This window comes from Pelmatolapia mariae, linkage group LG4 (genome assembly GCF_036321145.2).
Source record: "Pelmatolapia mariae isolate MD_Pm_ZW linkage group LG4, Pm_UMD_F_2, whole genome shotgun sequence".
NCBI lineage: Eukaryota > Metazoa > Chordata > Actinopteri > Cichliformes > Cichlidae > Pelmatolapia > Pelmatolapia mariae.
This window is the reverse complement of record NC_086230.1, coordinates 598,553-618,202: the sequence shown is the minus strand read 5'-3', so window position 1 is coordinate 618,202 and position 19,650 is coordinate 598,553. Positions and strand designations below refer to the sequence as shown.

Here is a 19,650-nt window from a genome sequence, read left to right as displayed (position 1 = left end):
TGGGATGTCAGAGCCACCGGCCTGTAGCTGTTGAGGTCCTTGGGGCGTGAAGTCTTTGGCACTGGTACAACACAGGAGGTTTTCCAGAGCTGTGGGACTCTTCCCAGCCTCAGGCTCAGGTTGAAGAGGTGCTCCATCACACCACACAGTTGGTCCGCGCAGGACCTGACGACCCTCGAGCTGATGCCATCTGGACCCGCTGCCATCTTGCCATTAATCCTCCTCAGTTCCCTCCTAACCTGGGTGGTTGAGAGAGACAGGCTGGAGCCTTGTGTTGAGTGTGTATTGGATGCTGTTGTTGGGGGTGGGGAGGAGTGAGCAGGGTGAATAGAGGAGGTGTGAAGTGTCTGAGGTGTCAGAGGTGGAACAGCAGCAGTGGGGGTGGTTGAGTCTGCAGCCGATGTTGGAGACTGCCTCATGGATGAATCAAATCTGTTGAAGAAATGATTCAGTTCATTTGCCCACCTCACATCCCTCCCAGGCAGAGAGTTCTGATGTTTGTGGCCTGAGATGGTTCTGAGGCCTCTCCAGACTTCACCAACGTTATTTTGCTGAAGCTGGTTCTCCATCTTCTGCCTGTAGCTATCCTTCCCATTCCTTATCAGTCCCCTCAACTCTCTCTGCACCCTTTTCAACTCCTCTTTGTCTTTGGATTTGAAGGCCCTCCTCTTCTGCTTGAGGACAGCTTTAATTTCTGGGGTAATCCAAGGTTTGTTGTTGGAGAAACACTGTACAGTCCTGGTAGGTACGGTGTTATCCACACAGAAATTAATATAGTCAGTAATGCATGTAGTAAGGCTGTCGATGTCCTCTCCGTGGTCGTCACAGATCACCTCCCACACAGTCGACTCAAAACAATCCTTAAGAGCCTCCTCGCTCTCCTCCGACCATCTCTGTACTGTGCGGGTGGCTGGTGGCTCCCTGCGCACTAAGGGCTCATACACAGGGACAAGGTGCACCAGGTTGTGATCAGATCTGCCCAGGGGAGGGAGAGGTGATGAACTGTATGCCTCTTCTGCATTGGCATACAGTAAGTCCAGTGTTTTATTGTCTCTGGTTGGGCAGGTCACATACTGGGTGAAGGTGGGCAGTGTGGAGTCCAGTGAGGCATGATTGAAGTCCCCTGATATTATGAGGAGGGCTCTCGGAGATTGTGTTTGCAGTCTGCTGACCACTGAGTGGAGAGTGTCACAGGCTGCATCCGCGTTGGCCGAGGGGGGGACATACGCTGTTATTGCGATAACATGCGAGAATTCCCGGGGCAGGTAGTACGGACGCATGCTAACGGCTAACAGCTCAATGTCTCTGCTGCAGAGTTGTTCTTCTACAGTGATGTGCCCAGGGTTACACCATCTGTCATTCACAAACACTGCCAGTCCCCCTCCTTTCCTCTTACCGCTCTCTCTCGTCCTGTCCGCTCGCAGCAGCTGGAATCCCGGTAGTGTCACACTCGTGTCCGGAGTTAGCGGTATTAGCCAGGACTCCGTTAGCATCATGATGCTACATTGCCGGTACTCCCTCTGTGACCAGGTTAGCGACGTGAGCTCATCCAATTTATTGTGCAAAGAACGTACATTTCCAATAATTACAGAAGGAAGAGATGGTCGATAACGTCTCCTTCTCGGGCGACGGCGCTCCTTCCCAGCACGACACCCCCGTCTTTTCCTCCTCAGCAAGCTAGGTGCTAACAGCTGATCCTTACTGTAAACAAAGGATCCCTGCTCTGGGTCCCCAGACACGGGTGAAAGGAGTAGAAAAAAACTAAGAAAAACGACCAGAACTAGCACAAAACGGTAGAACATGGTTGCAGAGTCTAATTACTAATACGTTAGTTATAAAAAATTACGAGAAGAAAAAGATAAGAAAGAAAGAAACTCAGAATGAGCAGAGCTGCTGTAACAGGCTGCCGCACACGGGGGGCGCCGGAAGTACATCAGGTGACTCCTTCAGTCTCAGCTGACTGCAGGTCTCCAACATCAGCCCACCGAACAATGGGCTGTGAGGTCATTAATGTGCAGACTGTCATTTTGAGTCATGAGTAGAATTCACAGAGTTTGCAGTCACAGCAGTGTGGGACGGTGATAGATGTACCCTTAGGCCCCCTCCTCAATTCAGAGAATCGTTGGAAACCTGCAGTCAGCTGAGACTGAAAGAGTCACCTGGATGATGATGGTAAAATGGTAAATGGCCTGTATTTGTATATCACTTTACTAGTCCCTAAGGACCCCAAAGCGCTTTACACATCCAGTCATCCACCCATTCGCACACTGGTGATGGCAGCTACATTGTAGCTACAGCCACCCTGGGACGCACTGACAGAGGCGAGGCTGCCAGACACTGGCGCCACTGGGCCCTCTGACCATGATGATGATGATGATGGGTTTCTCCCACTGAAAACGTCCAGATGAAGAGAACCAACTTTTTGGGATCCCCTGTCTGGAGGACTGAGCGTGCATTAATCTGGTTTTCTTTTGCCCCGTGTGCAGCTAACTACCTCACTTACCTGGCTGGTTAGGATGTCTTCTGATGTGGAAACCAACATCGTGGCTGTGGAGAAAGTGAAAGAATACAGCGACACAGAGAAAGAGGTACACAGAAACAAGCCTTTAACGGCAGTAAGACATAGTGTAGATATACTGGCAGCCATATGTGGGGTGTTTGGAAAAAGGTTTCGCCTCATGCGTGTCTAAATTGCCTTATGTGTGTGTGTTTGGACCCCCAGGCAGAGTGGAAACACGAGCCCTCCACCCTTTCCCCAGGCTGGCCTACTAATGGCTGCATAGAGATGAGAAACTTTGGCCTGCGCTACCGCCAAGATTTGAATCTGGCCATCCGCAACATTACCATCTCCATTAACGGAGGAGAGAAGGTGGAATTTCACATGACTTCAGTGAAGGATCAGCCCAGTGACAGTGTGTGTGCTTGTGTGTGCTTGTGGCTGTTCTGAGCTGTTTGTTCCATCAGGTGGGGATCGTGGGACGCACGGGTGCAGGGAAGTCTTCCCTAACGCTGGGGCTCTTCCGCATCATCGAGGCAGCCGAGGGCCAAATATTCATCGATGGAGTGGACATTGCCAAGCTTGGCCTCCATGAGCTTCGTTCCAGAATCACCATCATACCACAGGTACGTTCTGAGAGGATCAAAACTGTTACACTGATTAGTCTGCAGCCTGTGCATTACAGCAGCCAGGGGAGCTACAGATACTCTTTGTGTTTGCAGTAGTATCTCTGAAGTCTCTTAGGGCAACTGCCATTTGAGGAGAGTTGTACAGCTAACCTATCTTCAGAGTCGCTGCCCCAGTAACGTTAAGCTGGGCAAACACTGCGATGTTTTTCAGTCGCGTTATTCAGCTTCTGCTCAAACTTGCAGGGGCTAGAAGTTTGTAGGTCACGATGCAGGTCTCACACTATACCGCCCGATGCTCTGATGAGACCTGAGTGCTCACACTGTGCGTCCATAACATGAAGCTTATAACACAAAATCTGTCCCTGTCTGTCTTTTACTCTCACACACACACACACACACACACACCACCAACTTTGCTAAACTGCTAATGAAAACATTGGCCAGGCAGCTGTGATTGAGCAGCAGTGTCCATCCAACTCTTTTCACGGTTGTTGTAGTCGTGATAATTTTGTGAGGCCACATTGGCAAGCTCATCTTCAAAGTTGTGCCTCCATCGCTTGTGTCACACGCTGCGCTGCCGTGCTGCCCCGGCTTTTCACTTTCATTTCTGTGTTTGCACGTGCGCAGTGTGAGAGGCTGCGGTGACGCCCTCACGAAGGGTGACAAGATTTCAAACAGGTTTGATTTTCTTACGACCAAACGATTGATGATCGGGAGCTGGTCGTGAGGTGTTAATCGCTTCTCGTTACCCCACGTATACTACACGATGCACGACACACGATGAAGGCCAAACTCGGGCCGTTCCCCAGAACGGTCGCACAACTGAAAAATCGTCTCAAAATGGGGACAAACTCCCACAGTGTATGCCCAGCATAAGACACTCTTCTCTTCCACAGGACCCGGTGCTGTTTTCAGGCTCCTTGAGGATGAACTTGGATCCTTTTGACTCCTACAGTGACGAGGAAGTGTGGCGGGCTTTGGAATTCTCCCATCTTAAGACCTTTGTGTCCAGCCTGCCCAACAAGCTTAACCACGACTGCAGTGAAGGAGGAGAGAACCTGAGGTATAACTGCTTTATACGTAGCCATGCAAGCAACCACAAATTAGAAAGTGAATTAGAAATTAGATACAAAGTATCCCAGTTTCACAGCTTCTTTGAAAAACACGTTAGTGTGCACACTCGTCAAGCACGATTAGGAACACCTGCATTTCTTGCAGTTGTCCAGTACACTAGTTATGGGGCAACAGTGCATATACCAGTCGTTGGATAAAGAGCTGGAGCAGGGCTTTCTGCCTTTGAAACGGTCTGCTTTTCCTTCAGTGTGGGTCAGCGGCAGCTGCTGTGCCTAGCCAGAGCTTTGCTGAGGAAGACCAGAATCCTCGTTCTCGATGAGGCCACGGCAGCTGTAGACATGGAGACGGATAACCTGATCCAGTCCACCATCCGCTCTCAGTTTGAGGACTGCACTGTCCTCACCATAGCTCATCGCCTCAACACCATCATGGACTACACCAGGTACTGTACACCAAAGAGACACTGGTACAGCCCCCACCCCAAAAATGGAATATCTGTATTAATGCCTGTATTTGTATGTGTCTCCCAGTTCTGTTTGTTCTCTGTTGGCGCCACCATTTCAGTCTCTTACAGTTATTAGGCCATACTGAAAGTTCTTTAAGGATGAGACAGTTTCTGGTTTCCATGGTTACTACAGTAACAGTCAGAATGGTTAGTAACAGAGTTTTGACTTTATCAAACACAATAATAACCTGCTGTAAATGAGCATCACCCTAATTCCATGCAACAAACAAAAAGCATTGAAATATGCTAACACAAAATACTACAGCTGCAGAAACATCCCATGATGCAATGGTGTCTTTGCCAGACAGAAACAAAGCAGAGAGCCAGTCTCCGTGATGGATTCAAACAACGTTTCTGCCTTTCTTTGTAAACTTACATCCACTGTGATTACACTGAAAAACTCCATCTCCCACAATGCATTAGAGCTGGTTCCCATCAAAAAATAGCCACTTTATGCCCGGCTACAGAGATTTGATTGGACGGCAGCGAGGCTCATTCATCCTGCATCATGTGTATGTCTCACCCTGCAGTTTGTGATTGGTGGGACTGACGTGAATGCAGTGATGTCACTGTGATTCTATTGGCTCAAAGGATTTAAAAACGAGGCTCAATCCTGCGACTGAAGCTGAAATGACTGCCCTGTGTTTAAAGTCAAATATTTTTGCTGTCATTTCTATGTTGACACAAAACCCATTCTTGGTTTTATGTGGAATGAATTCAGGGTCATGTGACCCTCTGTATCAGCCTATAGGCTTCCTTGGTTTGGTTCTCTCTGACTAACAGATGTTTATGTGCAGGGGTTGGATTCACTCAGGTGTGTGTCGCCTGTTATTGCCTGTAATGGAATCCGTCCTAATGTTTGTCGTTGCATCTACTGAGCTATGCAGACTGCGTTACATATGTCCATTAAGGTTTTGTTAAAGTAGTCTCTAATATTTGGCAGGAAAAGACCTCCTTTGCCTTTAGCTGGTAGCACGGTCTTTAACCCTGTGTGTAAACAGGAAGTCCATCTGTCACGCTCTTCAGAGACCTTCCCTGGAGGCTCTGTTGGTATCGTTTGAAATAAATACAAGAATCCTTGCAGAAAGTTCATTTTCCTATTTGAGCCGTACCTAGAAAGGGGAGCATATTCCATCTTGTCTGATTGTATTTTGGCAATGAGCGGATCGTAGTTTAAGTGTGTAAGTCATCGATTGAGAGCCCAGCTGCCTTTAAGGTGATTCAGTTCATGTTGTTTGGGGACAAAATTAAATGTTATTCATCTTTAATATCTATCCAGATTGCCGTATTTGAGAGCTGTTTTATTTATTTTCTGGTCCTCCTTATCTGCTGACTCAACAGCTTTATGTAAATAGCAAAGAGTAATAATCATAATCTTATTCTAGCTGTTGGTTTGTAGCATAGAGCTTTGATAGTTCTGATTAAACTGTGCTGAAGTGTACAATCCACTCCCACTTTACACAGAGAGTACCAGCTGACCCAGTCAAAGGCCCTGCTGCCTCCAGATGTTGTTGTTTCTCAGTCTAATGAAAGCAGTTTGAAGTGTTTGCAAGTTTCTGGCTAAAACTGTATTAAACACTTGATGAGGGGGACGAGCTCTGCAGAACAGGAAGCTGTGTTTACATTTCATTTCTTCTGAAAAACCTTCTGACTTTATAAATGTCTCTTTGTTCGTTTTGTAAGATAGAAGTTCAGTAGATTTATTTCCTGTTTCATCATCATGTTGTTTAGGAAACCGTTTCTTCTGGACCTCATCCATGTATGTCCACTTCATTTGGGTCTTTACCTCTAAGATAAGACGGTTTTTAGCTCTGTGCTTTGTTTTCCAGGTTCTTTCTGTTTGAGGCATTTCATTTCTCTTTGTTTCTTCTGCAGTGTCATTGTGATCTTAGCACTGTATTACAGCCGCCTCACTGACACTTCACCACTCTGTGTACCAGAGAGTATCAGTGTTCAGCGGAGGTCTTGTTGGTTCATTCAGATGTCCAGTAGGAAGCCACATCGTCTTTGCTAAACATAAAGAAAAATAGTCTATTGTTGAGTATGAAGAGGAAAAAGTAAATATTCTTTAACTGTGGTGCAGACAAGATCCTCTTCCTGACTCTCGGGGTTCTCCATAACCCCCACCCACACCACCACGTTCTAAACGATCATCATCTTCAGCTACTCTCGTCACTGCTCCTCGCTTCATACTTGGCGCTATCGTTTCATGTCATCCTAAGACTGCACAGCTCCAAACCCAGTGTCGCCTTACTAGACGTGTGGGACAAAGTAACCACTTCCCAATGAGTCGTCATAGTGAGGAGCACTTGGAGAGCTCCAGGTGCAACAACAAGGTGTCACATCAAACATTTGGAGATACAACATATTAGTCTGTCATTATTGTGTGAAGAACGATGCCTTTAGGCATAAATAGCAACTAATGTGGTGTTACACTTCAAGGCTAACATCAGCTGTAGTATTTCTGCCTGCAAACAGTTTCCTGAGTGTTCTCTGTGCTTCCAGGGTTTTGGTGTTGGAGAATGGAGTGATGGCAGAATTTGACTCACCCTCCAATCTCATCAGTCAGAGAGGTGCCTTTTACAAGATGGCCAAGGATTCTGGACTGGTCTGAAGCTGGGGACTGTCATTATGTCGGGCCTCCTGTCTCCTGCTGCAGAGAGCTGATGTTTCCAATGAGAGGGACACAGTCCTACGTGCCAATGACCTTCTTCTTTGCTTTGAAACTAGCAGCAGTTTTCATTGCACAAGAAGGCTGGGCCTACTTATATAAAGAGAATATCACAACCAGCAGTGTGGGGTTTGTTTGTGTTGCCCTGACAAAGCTCATACCACATATCAAGATTACCACGTGAATATTAAAGCCCCCACATTTTTATGATGGGATAAAGAAGCCTGACCTGTGGGTCTGCTTCTTTTATCCACACTGTCCACTGTTAAACTCCTCAACAATATGCTTTCATCATCATTATTACAGGAGTAAATACGAGTCGATTACAGAAAATATTTCATACAAGCAGTAATTCTGGAGCTGAGGCACAGCTTGATTGTACCCTGTGCATGCATGCACACTAAAAGAGGAAATTAGTTTAAATGTAAGGAATCAGGAATGTTCTAGTTGGAGAGATTTCCAGTTTAACCTTTGTAACAGGGAAGGATGTGGGACATGGTGCGACCAAGCTGATTGGTCAGAATTATACATCAATCACAAAGAAAATACAGACGCACAGCTGATGTCACTGGACTGTTACTTCTCATTCAGCGCTGATTATTTATTGTCTTTCAGTTACAGCTTTACATCGTGCTTTTGCTGAATGTGTCGGAGGCTTTATTCATGTAAGAAATGGTTTTAGAGCTTATTTTTTTGATTATTAAAACAAAGACTGTTGTCCTGTCTTTGGTATGCAGCCAAATCTGTCCTGCACTTTGCTTGCACTCTGTTTTCAGCGGTACGTTGCCTCCGATGGAGTCATCGGAAACAGGTCAACTATGGGATGGGGACAAACTGTTTGAATCTACATGTTGTGTATCTTTGGAAATGTATATACCTGCCTTACATAAATAAAATTAGACAATGGCAACAAATGAACCAAAATGTGTTAAATAGTGTATCTGTGACAGCAGTTTTCATGTTGCTTATGTTAAATGGCTTTGTGTGGTTGTTTGATGTGTGAAGTCCGTTTCTATAGTTTACACTACAGAGCTTAGCTTTTCACAGGTGTTAGGAGTGTGCTGGTCCACTTTAGACACTCAGCCACAGTGCAGTCTGTTATGTTTCAGTTATGCACACGGGTGGTGTTTTACCACTGCTCTGCATACACACTGCTGACAAATTAAAAGAAATGTGAGTAACCCAACACTTCTCTCATTTGTTCCTGTGCCAACCCAACAACTGACCTGTGCGTTTAATATGAACATGTTTGTTTGTCATGTCACAGCAGTGCGTGTTTTACTGAAGAGCCAAAAGGAGAAAAAATCCTAAGAAAAGGCAGCAAGGTTAGTATTTTTTAAAAAAGTTTTTTCATGTGAAATTATATTCTAAAGATATGAAGTGTGGGTTCTTTCTGTTCACGCCAATGTGCTATTGCAGTCCAAAAACATGCATGGTTATCATCACAAGTGTAAATATGAGTGTTAGCCCTGCAGCAGGTGGATGACCTGTCTGGCTCTTACACTGTGGCAGCTGGGACAGACAGACGCTGGATGGATGGGTGATGTTCAAAGCCAGCTGAGCCTGGATGTGCTGAACAGCTACTGTCTCCTTTCTTTAGTAACAGGTGTTTTTTTTTTTTTTTTTACCTGGGGAGTAGTAAGTAAAAGTGAGTTATGACAGTAAACATGTTCATGTTACTTTGATCTATAAGTAGCATACTTCAGACAGCTGTCTGTAAATCAGTCACAGCAGAAATGAATGAGTTGTTACAAAAAAAGACACTTTTTAAAAGGCCAGTTTGTAGTTCTATGTTAAAATGTGTAACAGTGTCATGATCACAGCACATCAAAGCAACTTTAATGACGTGTGTTAAATGATGTATGCGGCTCTTTTGCAGCACCTGATATTCACTCCGTTTCCCATCATTCTTTGTCGTCCGGTTTCACGGGAGGGAAGATGGCGGTGACTGGTGGAGCAGACCCGTTTTAAATCCTGGTACGTATTTAAACACCACAAAAAGCAGCATATGTCTAAGTTCGTGGTTTGATTGAATGTGTGACAAAGTAACAGCCAGTAGATGTGAAGCGGTGGCTTTGGCCTGAGACAGAAGGTCACCGGGATGAAGGGAACCATCAACATACTGCTCTTCTTGCTAGCTGCGCTAAGCTAATTAGCTACATGGGTAACTGAAAATCTGCCGCCAGACATTTGTAGCGTCTGATAATCAATCGAGTGTGCGACCCGTGACAAACCCGCATTACACATAATGGAGTTAATGGTCAAAACGCAAGGCGGAAAGATGTTTTGTAAAGCAACCAACGCGTTGTCCAGCCACGAAAAGCTAATGATAATGCTATCTGCGACAAGCAGTGAGGAATAAGTCCCTAATATGGAAGCTAAACGTATTTTTCTTTTCTTTAACAACTCAGAAATCACGTAAGCATCCCAACAGAGAAGGAGAACGACGGTAACGTTTAATTCACCGTGTAAACAACACAGACACAGTCATGTGCTGCGCAGTTTTTAATGATTGTGTTCAATGAGCGTGGACTGAAAACTGTGTCTGTTGATCCGGTGTGAGGGTCCACTCCTCCTCCGACTGCCTTCAGCGGTCTCTCAGCTCACCGTGGTGAGAGCGCAGTGGGGCTCGGTGGACCCCCTCAGACCGGCTCTGGTCTTCTGTTTCATATGACTGGACTCCAAACTGATTACACTCCCGACTGCAGAAGCATGTTAACAGGCAGATGCATATTTAGCTCTTTGTAACAACAACAACAATAATAATATCATTCAAATTTGTTCAGTCAGTCTTTTCTTAGTTTCTCTGTACTGTACTGAAGACATGCCCTCACTTTGACAACACAACTGTAGAAACAGTCTAACCTCTGAGTATCCACCGTGACATTCATCATGTGTCAGGATCATAGGCTCTCCAGGGAGCCTTTCCACTTGGATTATATTGTAACGTAAAGTGACACATGTTCTTTTCTTTCTGAAAGGTTGGTTCCTGAGCCCTGTTTTCTGGTGTGACCTGCCACGCCCTAGGTGTCTCGGTATTACTTCCCTCACTTTCTGACCCACCAGTATTTCTGGCTCATGGACTTGACTTTGGCAACAGGCTTCAGAAGGAGGCCTAGTGCCTCCTCTTCCCCAGGTGGAGTTGAAGAGACCTCAAAGAGCCCTCCTTCCTACTCACCTTCATTTTCTGCATCATCTCCTTCAACCGGTCCATCTTCACCATTGTCTACATCCTCCTCTATATGTGCCAGCACATCAGTTTATCCCAGCCATGTAAAAAGCCAATTCAATGGAACAGAGAGAGCCAGGGTTTCCTCCAGCTCTGCCTCTCTAGCTACGCAGTCTCTCTCCAAACCTACATGCAGTACCACTCCCTCAGACTGTTTGCCTCACACTTTAGTGCAACAAAGTGCTGACTGTGAAAAACAGGAGAGGAAAAGGGTGATGTACAATCCTTTCAATCCAAATAATGGAGCAAAAGAAGGAACCGAGATGAAGGAGGTGGGGGAAGGGGAGAAATACGATCCTTTTGACCCCACGGGTTCCCCAGCGTCAGATGTTGATGATGAGAGTGGCAAAGCAAGGGTACTGAAGAGAAACACTATAAGAGAAGAAAAGGAGAAGGTGGAGGAACCTCCAGACTCCACGGACACCTTCACTGACCTTCCAAGCGCCTGTCTGAGCACTCAGCTCCCTCTGAGGAGGAGGGTGGACTGTAGCACCATGAAAGCTGATTCAGATCACTCTGAGATAGAGGAGGGCGAGATAGTTGGAGCCATTGAAAGAGATGGGAGCAGTAAGAGACCTGTAGAGGAAACCCTCCCCCTGAGTTCTCCCAGCATCTCCTTCTTTGGGTCAAAGCCAGAGCGAATCTTCCGAGTGCTAGATGGGGATGGCTTTGTGTCCGTTTGCACAGAGGGCAGCTGGGAAGTAGACAGCGAGCTCAAGGATGAGCCTGTGGTAGGAGTAGAGGATCTGAGAAGGAAGCTGGTCAGCAGAAGGAAGGAACGATATCTCTCCTTTCCTGCTTCTTCACCCTGCTCTCCCCAGCCGCCGCCGCCACCACCACCGCCTCCTTCTCATCCTCCAACCTCTACATCCTCTTCCCCTTTAACGCCTCCTGAAGATCAGGGTGGCAAGTGCTGCAAGTCCTCCAAAAGCTCCAAGGGCCACAGCCAGCAAAAAAGCAAAGATAGAAAAGACGGAGAAAAGGAGATTAGAAGAAAAAAGAGAAGGAAAGGCAAAGAGTGGGGTCAGGAGTTGAACAAGAAAAAGGCGCAAAAGATGGGCAAAGAGGATAAAGGAAGGAGCAGCAGGAGCAGCAGTCGGAAGAGGAAGAAAAGATGGCACAGCAGCCCAGAGACTTCACGGTCCTGCAATTCTTCAAGAAGAGATGGCCACACCAGATGGTCGTTTTCCAGCCTGTCTGAAGAAAGGCACAAAGAGAGGGAAAGGGATAAACACAGGAGCCGGACTGGAGATCGGGACAGAGACACAGACAGAGGGAGGGAACACAATCGTATCAGTAGCCACAGACGAGATGGACGGGATGAAGATTTTAGCTCCAGAAAGAGGGAGAAGGAAAGGAAGGGAAAACATCATTCAAGGAGCAGAGAGCGAGGCATTTCAGAGAGGTCCAAAAGAAGCAGAGAAAAGAGAGAAGGCAATAGAGATAGGGAACGTGACAGGGATAGGAGACGAGACGGTCGTCCCGTCATACCTCCGTCCATCCAAGACCTCAGTGGGTCTGACCTCTTCGCTATTAAGCGAACCATTACGGTCACAACCACCACAACGACCACCACCGTTCCCGGGTCTCCGAGACTTACCCCATCCTCTCCTGGGAGGGCCACAAAGGACTCCGACAAGCCCCGTAAAAAGAAGAGAAAATGGCATTCAGCTGGAGAGGCGGAGAAACAAGGCAGTTGTCAGAGCCGATCGCAGTCGCTCTCACCTCCCAGGTATCACAGCTATGAGTCAGACCGCTATTCAGATAAACTGGAGATTGATGTGTTGTCTTTGGATGGTGAAGCTTTGGACTCAGACTACCCATCTTTGGAGGACACGCCCCCTGCTGCTCTGCCTCCAGAGGCTCCCGTCCCCAGCCCTAAAGCTACAGCTACGCCCAAGACTGGACATGAACCCAAAAAGAAATCTCGCACATTAAAGAAAATTGCCCGCTCTGAAGCGTCGGCTTCTGCCAGTACAACCAAAAGCAAATGCCTCTCTTCACTGATGGTCTCTTCCGGATCTGCCTCTGTTTCCCCTGGCTTCCCCTCAGCAAAGCGAACCAGGAAGATCAAAAAAGACAAAGACCGGGACAAAGAGAGCAGAAAAGACACGAGTCGCTCTGGGAAGTCCAAGAAAGAAGGTGGTGCTAGTCAGAAAGGTAAGCTTCAGTCTAAAGTGTCGGTTCTGGTGCGCGAAGGCGTAAGCAGTACCACGGGGTCTTCGGTTGGCTCTGGAAAACTGAACATGGACCTTCTCGGCCCAGGTGGTGCAGCAGGGAGTACTGGGGGGTCTGTGGTGGGTGGCTCAATTGCAGTTGTGTTCTGCAGGGACAATGAAAGCAGGTCACCTTTTCTGAAACCTTGTTCAGAACCACTGTCACTGGGTGGGCGGAGTAAAGACCTGGTCAGTATGGGAAAACGCAGCGGTCTATCCGCACCGCCGTCATCGCTGACCGGTCCTGCAGGATTGAAATCTAAAAAAGCAAAACCCAGCTCCATTACATCCACTTCCTCCTCAGCTTCCTCCCCTTCATCTTCTTTGGTAACCAAGCGGCGCCGCCGCCTGGCCAAGAAGACGAGAGAAAAGGCCGAAGCAGCGGGGTTGACCGCTGGAGGCAGCAGCCAAACTAAAGTCATGTCTGAAGCCTGGGGTGGGGGTGTCTCCTTAGATGTTCAGTCAGGCGTTGGAGATGGGAGCAAGTCGGTCAGTCCACATACTGGCCAAGCTGGTCCCGCACCCTGCTCTTCCTCCTCGTCCACATCCTCCTCCACTAGTGTGCTCCCACCATCCTCGTCACCTCCTCAGACCCCTCCGCCACCTGTTGCACCATCGTTGCGGGACACCAGGGAGTCTTCACCAGACTCTCAAACTGTAGACAGCAGCTGTAAGACTCCAGATCCTTCTTTCTTAACTGAGGACTGTCCAAAACAACCTAGTCCTACACAACCAGCATCCAGTCCTTCCAACCTGGCCACCTCACAAGGAGCTGGTCTCAGCAGCGCCCCACCCACGGCCAAGCTGCCAAGTCAGGATGATCTGTCAAAATCTCTGGGCTCGCCTTCTTCCTTGTCCTCAACCGTCTGTGGTCTCCCTTCCCTGGCTCTACCCCTGTCTTCTTCTGATCCATCCTCATCTGTGTCCTCTTCATCTGCTGGTAAGCCACCTCCTCCTCCCCCTCCAGCTCCTGCACCCACTCTTCCTTGGAGTCTCCAGACTGGGGTGGACTGCACAACCGGAGGTGTCTTAGCATGTAAGTTGACTCTCCCTATGCAGAGAAGACACATTATTCAAACGCAGAAACTAAACTATTAGTAGTGTGCGCAGCTGGGTATTTAGTGGGTCACTGGGCAGTTTGGGCCCGTGCAGATTTGGTCACATGGTCTCTCCTATACTAGCATTTCTTCACATCGACCTAAGTGTATGAGATTACTGAAGTAGTTCTTAGTGTTGTGGAGAAAATGAAGGAAGAGTTACTGCGCCAGCATTTCACTCACCTTTGCACTTAAACATCATCAGAACACTTTTTAATGCTGTTGGACATTTTACAGTAGCTTACAGATTAATCACAATAGATGTGTGCACTGTAAAATGTACAGAAGGAGCATGTGTGACACAGTGGCAGCAAAGAGGCGACCAGAAGAGCTTTGACAGCAGCGGCGCTTCTTTCCATAACAGCAACCAAAACCAAGTCCTTCATGGGACAACCTATCAGAAGGGACGGGGGGGGTAAACTAAGGACAAGTTCAAATTTTCCACATGCTGCTGGTCGCTGTCGGAGTATTTTCCAGGTTTTTGGTAAAGTGTAGACTGACAGTACAGCTTGTGTCCAAGGGGAGCACAGGCTGTGCAGCACTATTTTAAGCTTTCAGACAATCATATGAATCCATCTATAGTTTTAAAGATCCTGCTGCCCTGTTATAAAACATGATTGTGTATGTTTGTCAGTCTGTTTCCCTGAACAGTCTCTGTTGTTTCTCACAGTGACTGCTCTGCTCTTCAAAATGGAAGAGGCCAATATTGCCAGCAGAGCCAAAGCACAAGAGTTCATTCAAGCAACCAGCCAGGTGACACTCAGTGGAGCTTCATTCATCTGCAGTGGGGAGGAACATTTTAGTGCATGTTCTTAGGAGGAGGCCACACACACACACACACACACACACTGTGCTAGAGTGGGACCTTGCTGTGTATATGGGAGCTGCAGGTTCCTCTGTGTGCAGCCTTTTTGAAATGATGATCCTGTTATTGTTTGAATAACCGTCAACTCGTTTGTCTCCTTTCTCACGTGCAGATGCTCTCACAGGCCAATCAGAACCAGTCCCAGCAGCATGTTCTCACTCCTTCAGCGTCCTCTTCCTCTTCATCCTTACAAATTCCTCCCCCTCCCTCTCTCCCCCCACCTCCTGGACTGAGCCCAGCCCAGTTCATTCTGCACGGCTCCCTCCCATTGGTTAGCTGCACTAAGACTCCACCTTCACACCTGCACCCTTCAATAGCTGGTGGATGCGCTCAGACTCCACCCTCCATCGTACCTGTGGGGATGACAGGTGTGTCTGGGAGTTCTAGTGACACTGGATGGGACAATGAGAGCAAAGACCCGGATAAGGTAAACTTGAACTTCCTGATGAGAGCAGTGTGCCCTCCAGGCTGAACAAAGCCTGTGTTGGTGGGACGGGGCTTAGCAGTGGTCCTGCTTCACCCCCTGGGTTTAGCTGTGGCCTTTTTGTATTTGCTGTGTTGTTTGTTTGTTTTTGTGGGTTCCTTCATTTAACATGATTCTTACCTGAATTGCACAGTACCTAAAGAAGCTGCATACACAGGAGCGGGCAGTAGAGGAGGTCAAGCTGGCGATCAAGCCTTACTATCAACGCAAAGACATCAACAAGGAAGAATACAAAGACATCCTCAGGAAAGCAGTGCATAAGGTGAGCCTTCACACACAGATCCAACCACACACATAGCACTGTTTTATATATCGCATGGCTCATGTTGACTTTGCAATTTGTCGCTACAGCAGCGTAAAGTTGACAGTGTGGCTACAACATGCAGTATTTCTACAATAAAACTATGGATGTTTCCACTGAGATCCTGGGACCATGCCTTTCTGTAATGCATTAACAAATAAATGCAATAATATACATTTAGTGAATTGGTATTTATCAGTAAAATAATATGAATTAAGAATAATTAAGACTAATATATGAATATTGACATTATTAGCATAGTTTATTTACATTAGTCTCAGATCAGCTTGTATTCATTTACACTGGCACTAGTCTATTCTTCTGATTTTCCTGTAAGCACACAGCCTCACACACCTGCGCAAATCCTCGCACACATCCTCGCACATCGTTGCACACACATCCTCAGTGGCCAGAGAAAGGTGAGGTGAAATCATAAGGTTGCTGACATCAGGTTTTTTAATCACGAGCAGTAAAAGCATGCTGGCAACTCTGACAGAGAACGTAAGAACAAAGAATCACCATCTGTGCGTTTCATTCATGCAGCCTCACATGAACACAGTCACACTCTGCAGACATACAAAGGAACGCTGTTGGTGTCACGGGCGTGAAGTACGCTGTAACTGCTGACCCTCTGCTGTTAGCTTTCTCTTTGCTATGCTAGCTATCAGCTGCCAAGCAGTGCCCTGCTGCTGTGTAGTGCACCTGAGTGGATCGTCCTGCTCTTTCATTGGAGCTTTTATGATGGGATTGGACCAGCATCTAGTCAAAATGTCTGATCTGTGCGTCCATAAATGAAGCTATGTTCTTGTGTTCTGAGTTGTTACTGACTGTTTAATCACACTGTGTCTTTATCTTAGATCTGCCACAGCCGCACTGGAGAAATCAACCCAGTCAAAGTCAGCAACCTTGTGAAGCTGTATGTTCAGCGCTACAGATACTTCCGTAAACACGGGCGCAAAATGGACGAGGAAGAAAGGGATGACAGGGAGCCAGGAGCGCTGCATCCCTCTGCCTAATACAAGACTTTTGGGTGGGGGGGTGTTCCACCTTTGCCACAATCTGCTCAATACGTGAGCAGTTCGCTGATTGTCATTGCCTAATTTTATTGTTTCCATACCTTCCCTTGTCTATACTTTCATGTAGAAGTATGTATCCTCATCGCTGTAATCATGTTGTAAATATTCCTTTCCAAATGTATCATGAACACAAGGTTCAGTAAGTAGATCCTGTCTAGACACTCGTGTGAGCTAATACAGTCCCAGATTGAACCCTGCAATAAATCCTACCTTTGTCAAGGGTCTAGTTCTTAGTTTTTGTTGGTTGGATTTGTTAGAAGTGTCTCAATGGTGGGACTAATTACAGGACCTTTTTTAATAGTATTGAATTAAATGTTTCTCCTCTCCTTTATATCAACATCCAAACTGAGAGGAGATGTGATACCCAGCTGCACACCAAAAGGAGTTAAACAATACTAAACAGAAGTGCTGCGTGTCCCTGTGTCTTTACAGGCAGCTTGTAGGCTGTTGGTCACTGCTGATTTCTTTTATTGTGTATTCTGTGCATGTTACTGAGACTGACAGTTATACTCAGTCTCTTTATAAATGACCAACACACTATAAATGTTGCTTAACACTGGTAAACATTGTATTATTTATTTTGTCTGCTCTCTGTCAGTTGTTTCTGTTCATAGAGAGACTGTTCAGGACTTTCTCCACCCGTCTACCACAGCTGTAGCTGCTGCTGGAGCCTCACGTCACAGGCTAGACCGTCCAGTTTAACCATCCTGAGACTGGGTAGGGTCCTTCAAAGGCTGCAGCCCCTGAACTTGGACGCAGCCTGTAGACTAAACTATAATAATATAACAGACTGTATATAACTACAAACTCTGCCCAGCTGTGTCGATCACTTATCTATTTTGGCCCCAGCTGTTCCTAATAAACACTACATGATGGTCCCACGTGACCTCTGTTACATAAATGTATATACGATCCACTAACACGTCATTTTCCAAGTTGAATTCATGTGCAGAGAAGAGACACAGGCAGACTACACTAACAGGATGTGATGTTACAACAATAGTCAAATATTAGTGTGTAATATTTGTCCAAAACACATTTGTTATGGAATAAAATGAATTCTAAAATCATCTTTACCAATAAGAGTGGCATTTTCTAGAACTTCATGTGTGTAATTGGACATTTCTTACCAGCATAAGCTAAAAAGAAATACAACCATTTCATTTAGTTTACTAGTTTATTTGAAAGACACAAGAATGTGAAACCCTGAAAGTTACAAATGTAACGTGCATGAAATGAGAGGTAAGCGCGCCAGACCTGATGAAGTCAAGCTGCCTGTAGGCTGGGCGCTTGGCCACAAGGGGGCAGTAGTTGGCTGGAAACTTTATAATATTTTATTGGTCAAGAGCAACAAGAATGACGAACTGTTTAACCCTGGAGAACCAATGGGGTCAGATCCGACCCCATTGGTTTTCTAGGGAACCCATGGGGTCAAATTTGACCCTATGGGTTCTCCAGGGTTAAATGTGGCCACACAAACGGAATATCCGGTGTTTACTTCCTGGTTTGGCGGAAGCGTTTACCACACATCTGTTTGACCGGCTCCAGCTCATCTGGAAGGCACGTGCCGTGCCAGGCAAGGTGTCCCCGACAGAACGGGAGCGCGCACGGGGCAGGGAGCGCGGAACCACATGACTCCACCTCCACTGCAACAATTAGACGTGAAAGTAGTGAAGTTTTACTGAAACACGAGTGTTGTGGGTTACAGCAGAAATGATACCTACCTACCATACATCCAGTTTACTGCACATGACTGTGGCCATCGGTCCACTACCAGCCATTTCATTTTGTACAAATCCACTCTTCCAAGTTTGCGTGGGTTTCCTTCTGACCACACGCAGCTCTCTGCACCACCTGTTCAACATCACGCCGTGTTTACGTCCCTCCTACGTTACTATGATCAAATACCAGTCCACTAACTTTATTCTCAAAATGGTCAATAATGTGTTTTTCTTCTGTGGCCCTAATAAAATAATTCAGTAAAAAGGACTGGATGTTACAGTCCCTGATAATGCATTGTTTTAAATGGAGATAATCTTGAGGGATGGCTGTTATGAGGAAAGGCAGCCCAGACACTTTACCAGTTTGAGTCAGTAGTGGACCTTGGATTCATCGGGTGTTTCGGCCATTATCACTGAACACCCTCATCCAAGGAGGTCCTGCCAGGGTTGATCAGGCCCCAGAGTGTGTCACTGGTTTATGTTAAAATGTTATTTTTATTCTTTTCTTCTGCTTAGTTTCCTACAGTTTATTTTCTATCTATTCACTGCAACTGAGAAATAATACTTACCTCTTTAGCATTTATGGAGCCTCACTTCTTCAAAGGGATAGAAAAGGTGACAGAGAAGAGTAAGACAAAAGGGACAAGATAGGAGAGAGCAGAGAGGAGAGCCGGAAGGGGGGCGCCCGACCTGGCTTCCCACACCTCCCCGCCGGATCGGGCTGTATAATCCGGGCTGTACAAGTTATTATTTTATTAATGTACAATACAAATGAATTATTGACAGTTTGCCTTGAAACATCTGTAATCTGCATATTTTGACTTGATTTTTAAAGTAGCTCTAATATTCCGTCGTAGCTTCGTTTCAGGCTCTATCCATGAATTTGTTGGAACCAGAACAATCCCGTTATTTTGGACTTTTTCTGGAACAACAATCGCTTTGGCGCATACGCTATAAAAGGCTGTGAAGAGTCAGAGGGTGTGTCTTTCTTTTTATAAATTAATGTCGACTCAAAACTTATTTTTTTATTAGCAAAATCAACATATAAACAAAATGCACCATATATTATTCATTCAGAAAATATAAACTTCTTACCAATTAGCAAACTTTGTCCAAAGAAAATAAAGATATAAAGACGGAGTCATAAAAGTTAACAGAGTATTAACTCACTAAATCAAAATCTTCCAAAAAGTAAACAAAAATGCAGTTTTTTAACTAAAGTCAAAGATAACCAAAAGGTTTAAGTCGTTTTTCCAGTGAAGTAGGGTTGGTTTGGTCTGAAAAA

At 46.2% G+C, this 19,650-nt stretch overlaps 2 protein-coding genes across 2 annotated transcripts in view; both read left to right on the top strand.

Annotated features, from left to right (window-relative positions):
• The window catches only part of abcc1 (ATP binding cassette subfamily C member 1 (ABCC1 blood group)), a 38,116-nt gene extending 29,568 nt beyond the window's left edge, over positions 1-8,548 (top strand). Inside the window, exons 26-31 of the mRNA XM_063471024.1 lie at positions 2,487-2,588; positions 2,723-2,869; positions 2,965-3,123; positions 4,023-4,189; positions 4,448-4,642; positions 7,211-8,548. Coding sequence (XP_063327094.1) covers positions 2,487-2,588; positions 2,723-2,869; positions 2,965-3,123; positions 4,023-4,189; positions 4,448-4,642; positions 7,211-7,319 — 879 coding nt within the window. The 3' untranslated portion in view covers positions 7,320-8,548. The remainder of the gene's footprint in view (positions 1-2,486; positions 2,589-2,722; positions 2,870-2,964; positions 3,124-4,022; positions 4,190-4,447; positions 4,643-7,210) is intronic.
• Positions 8,549-9,293: 745 nt separating this feature from the next.
• scaf1 (SR-related CTD-associated factor 1) lies at positions 9,294-17,695 on the top strand. The gene is made up of 6 exons (XM_063471025.1): positions 9,294-9,353; positions 10,358-13,857; positions 14,589-14,671; positions 14,896-15,210; positions 15,401-15,529; positions 16,426-17,695. Exons 2-6 carry the CDS (start codon positions 10,455-10,457, stop codon positions 16,582-16,584), a joined length of 4,089 nt encoding a protein of 1,362 aa, XP_063327095.1. The 5' UTR covers positions 9,294-9,353; positions 10,358-10,454; the 3' UTR covers positions 16,585-17,695.
• The last annotated feature ends 1,955 nt before the right edge of the window (positions 17,696-19,650 follow it).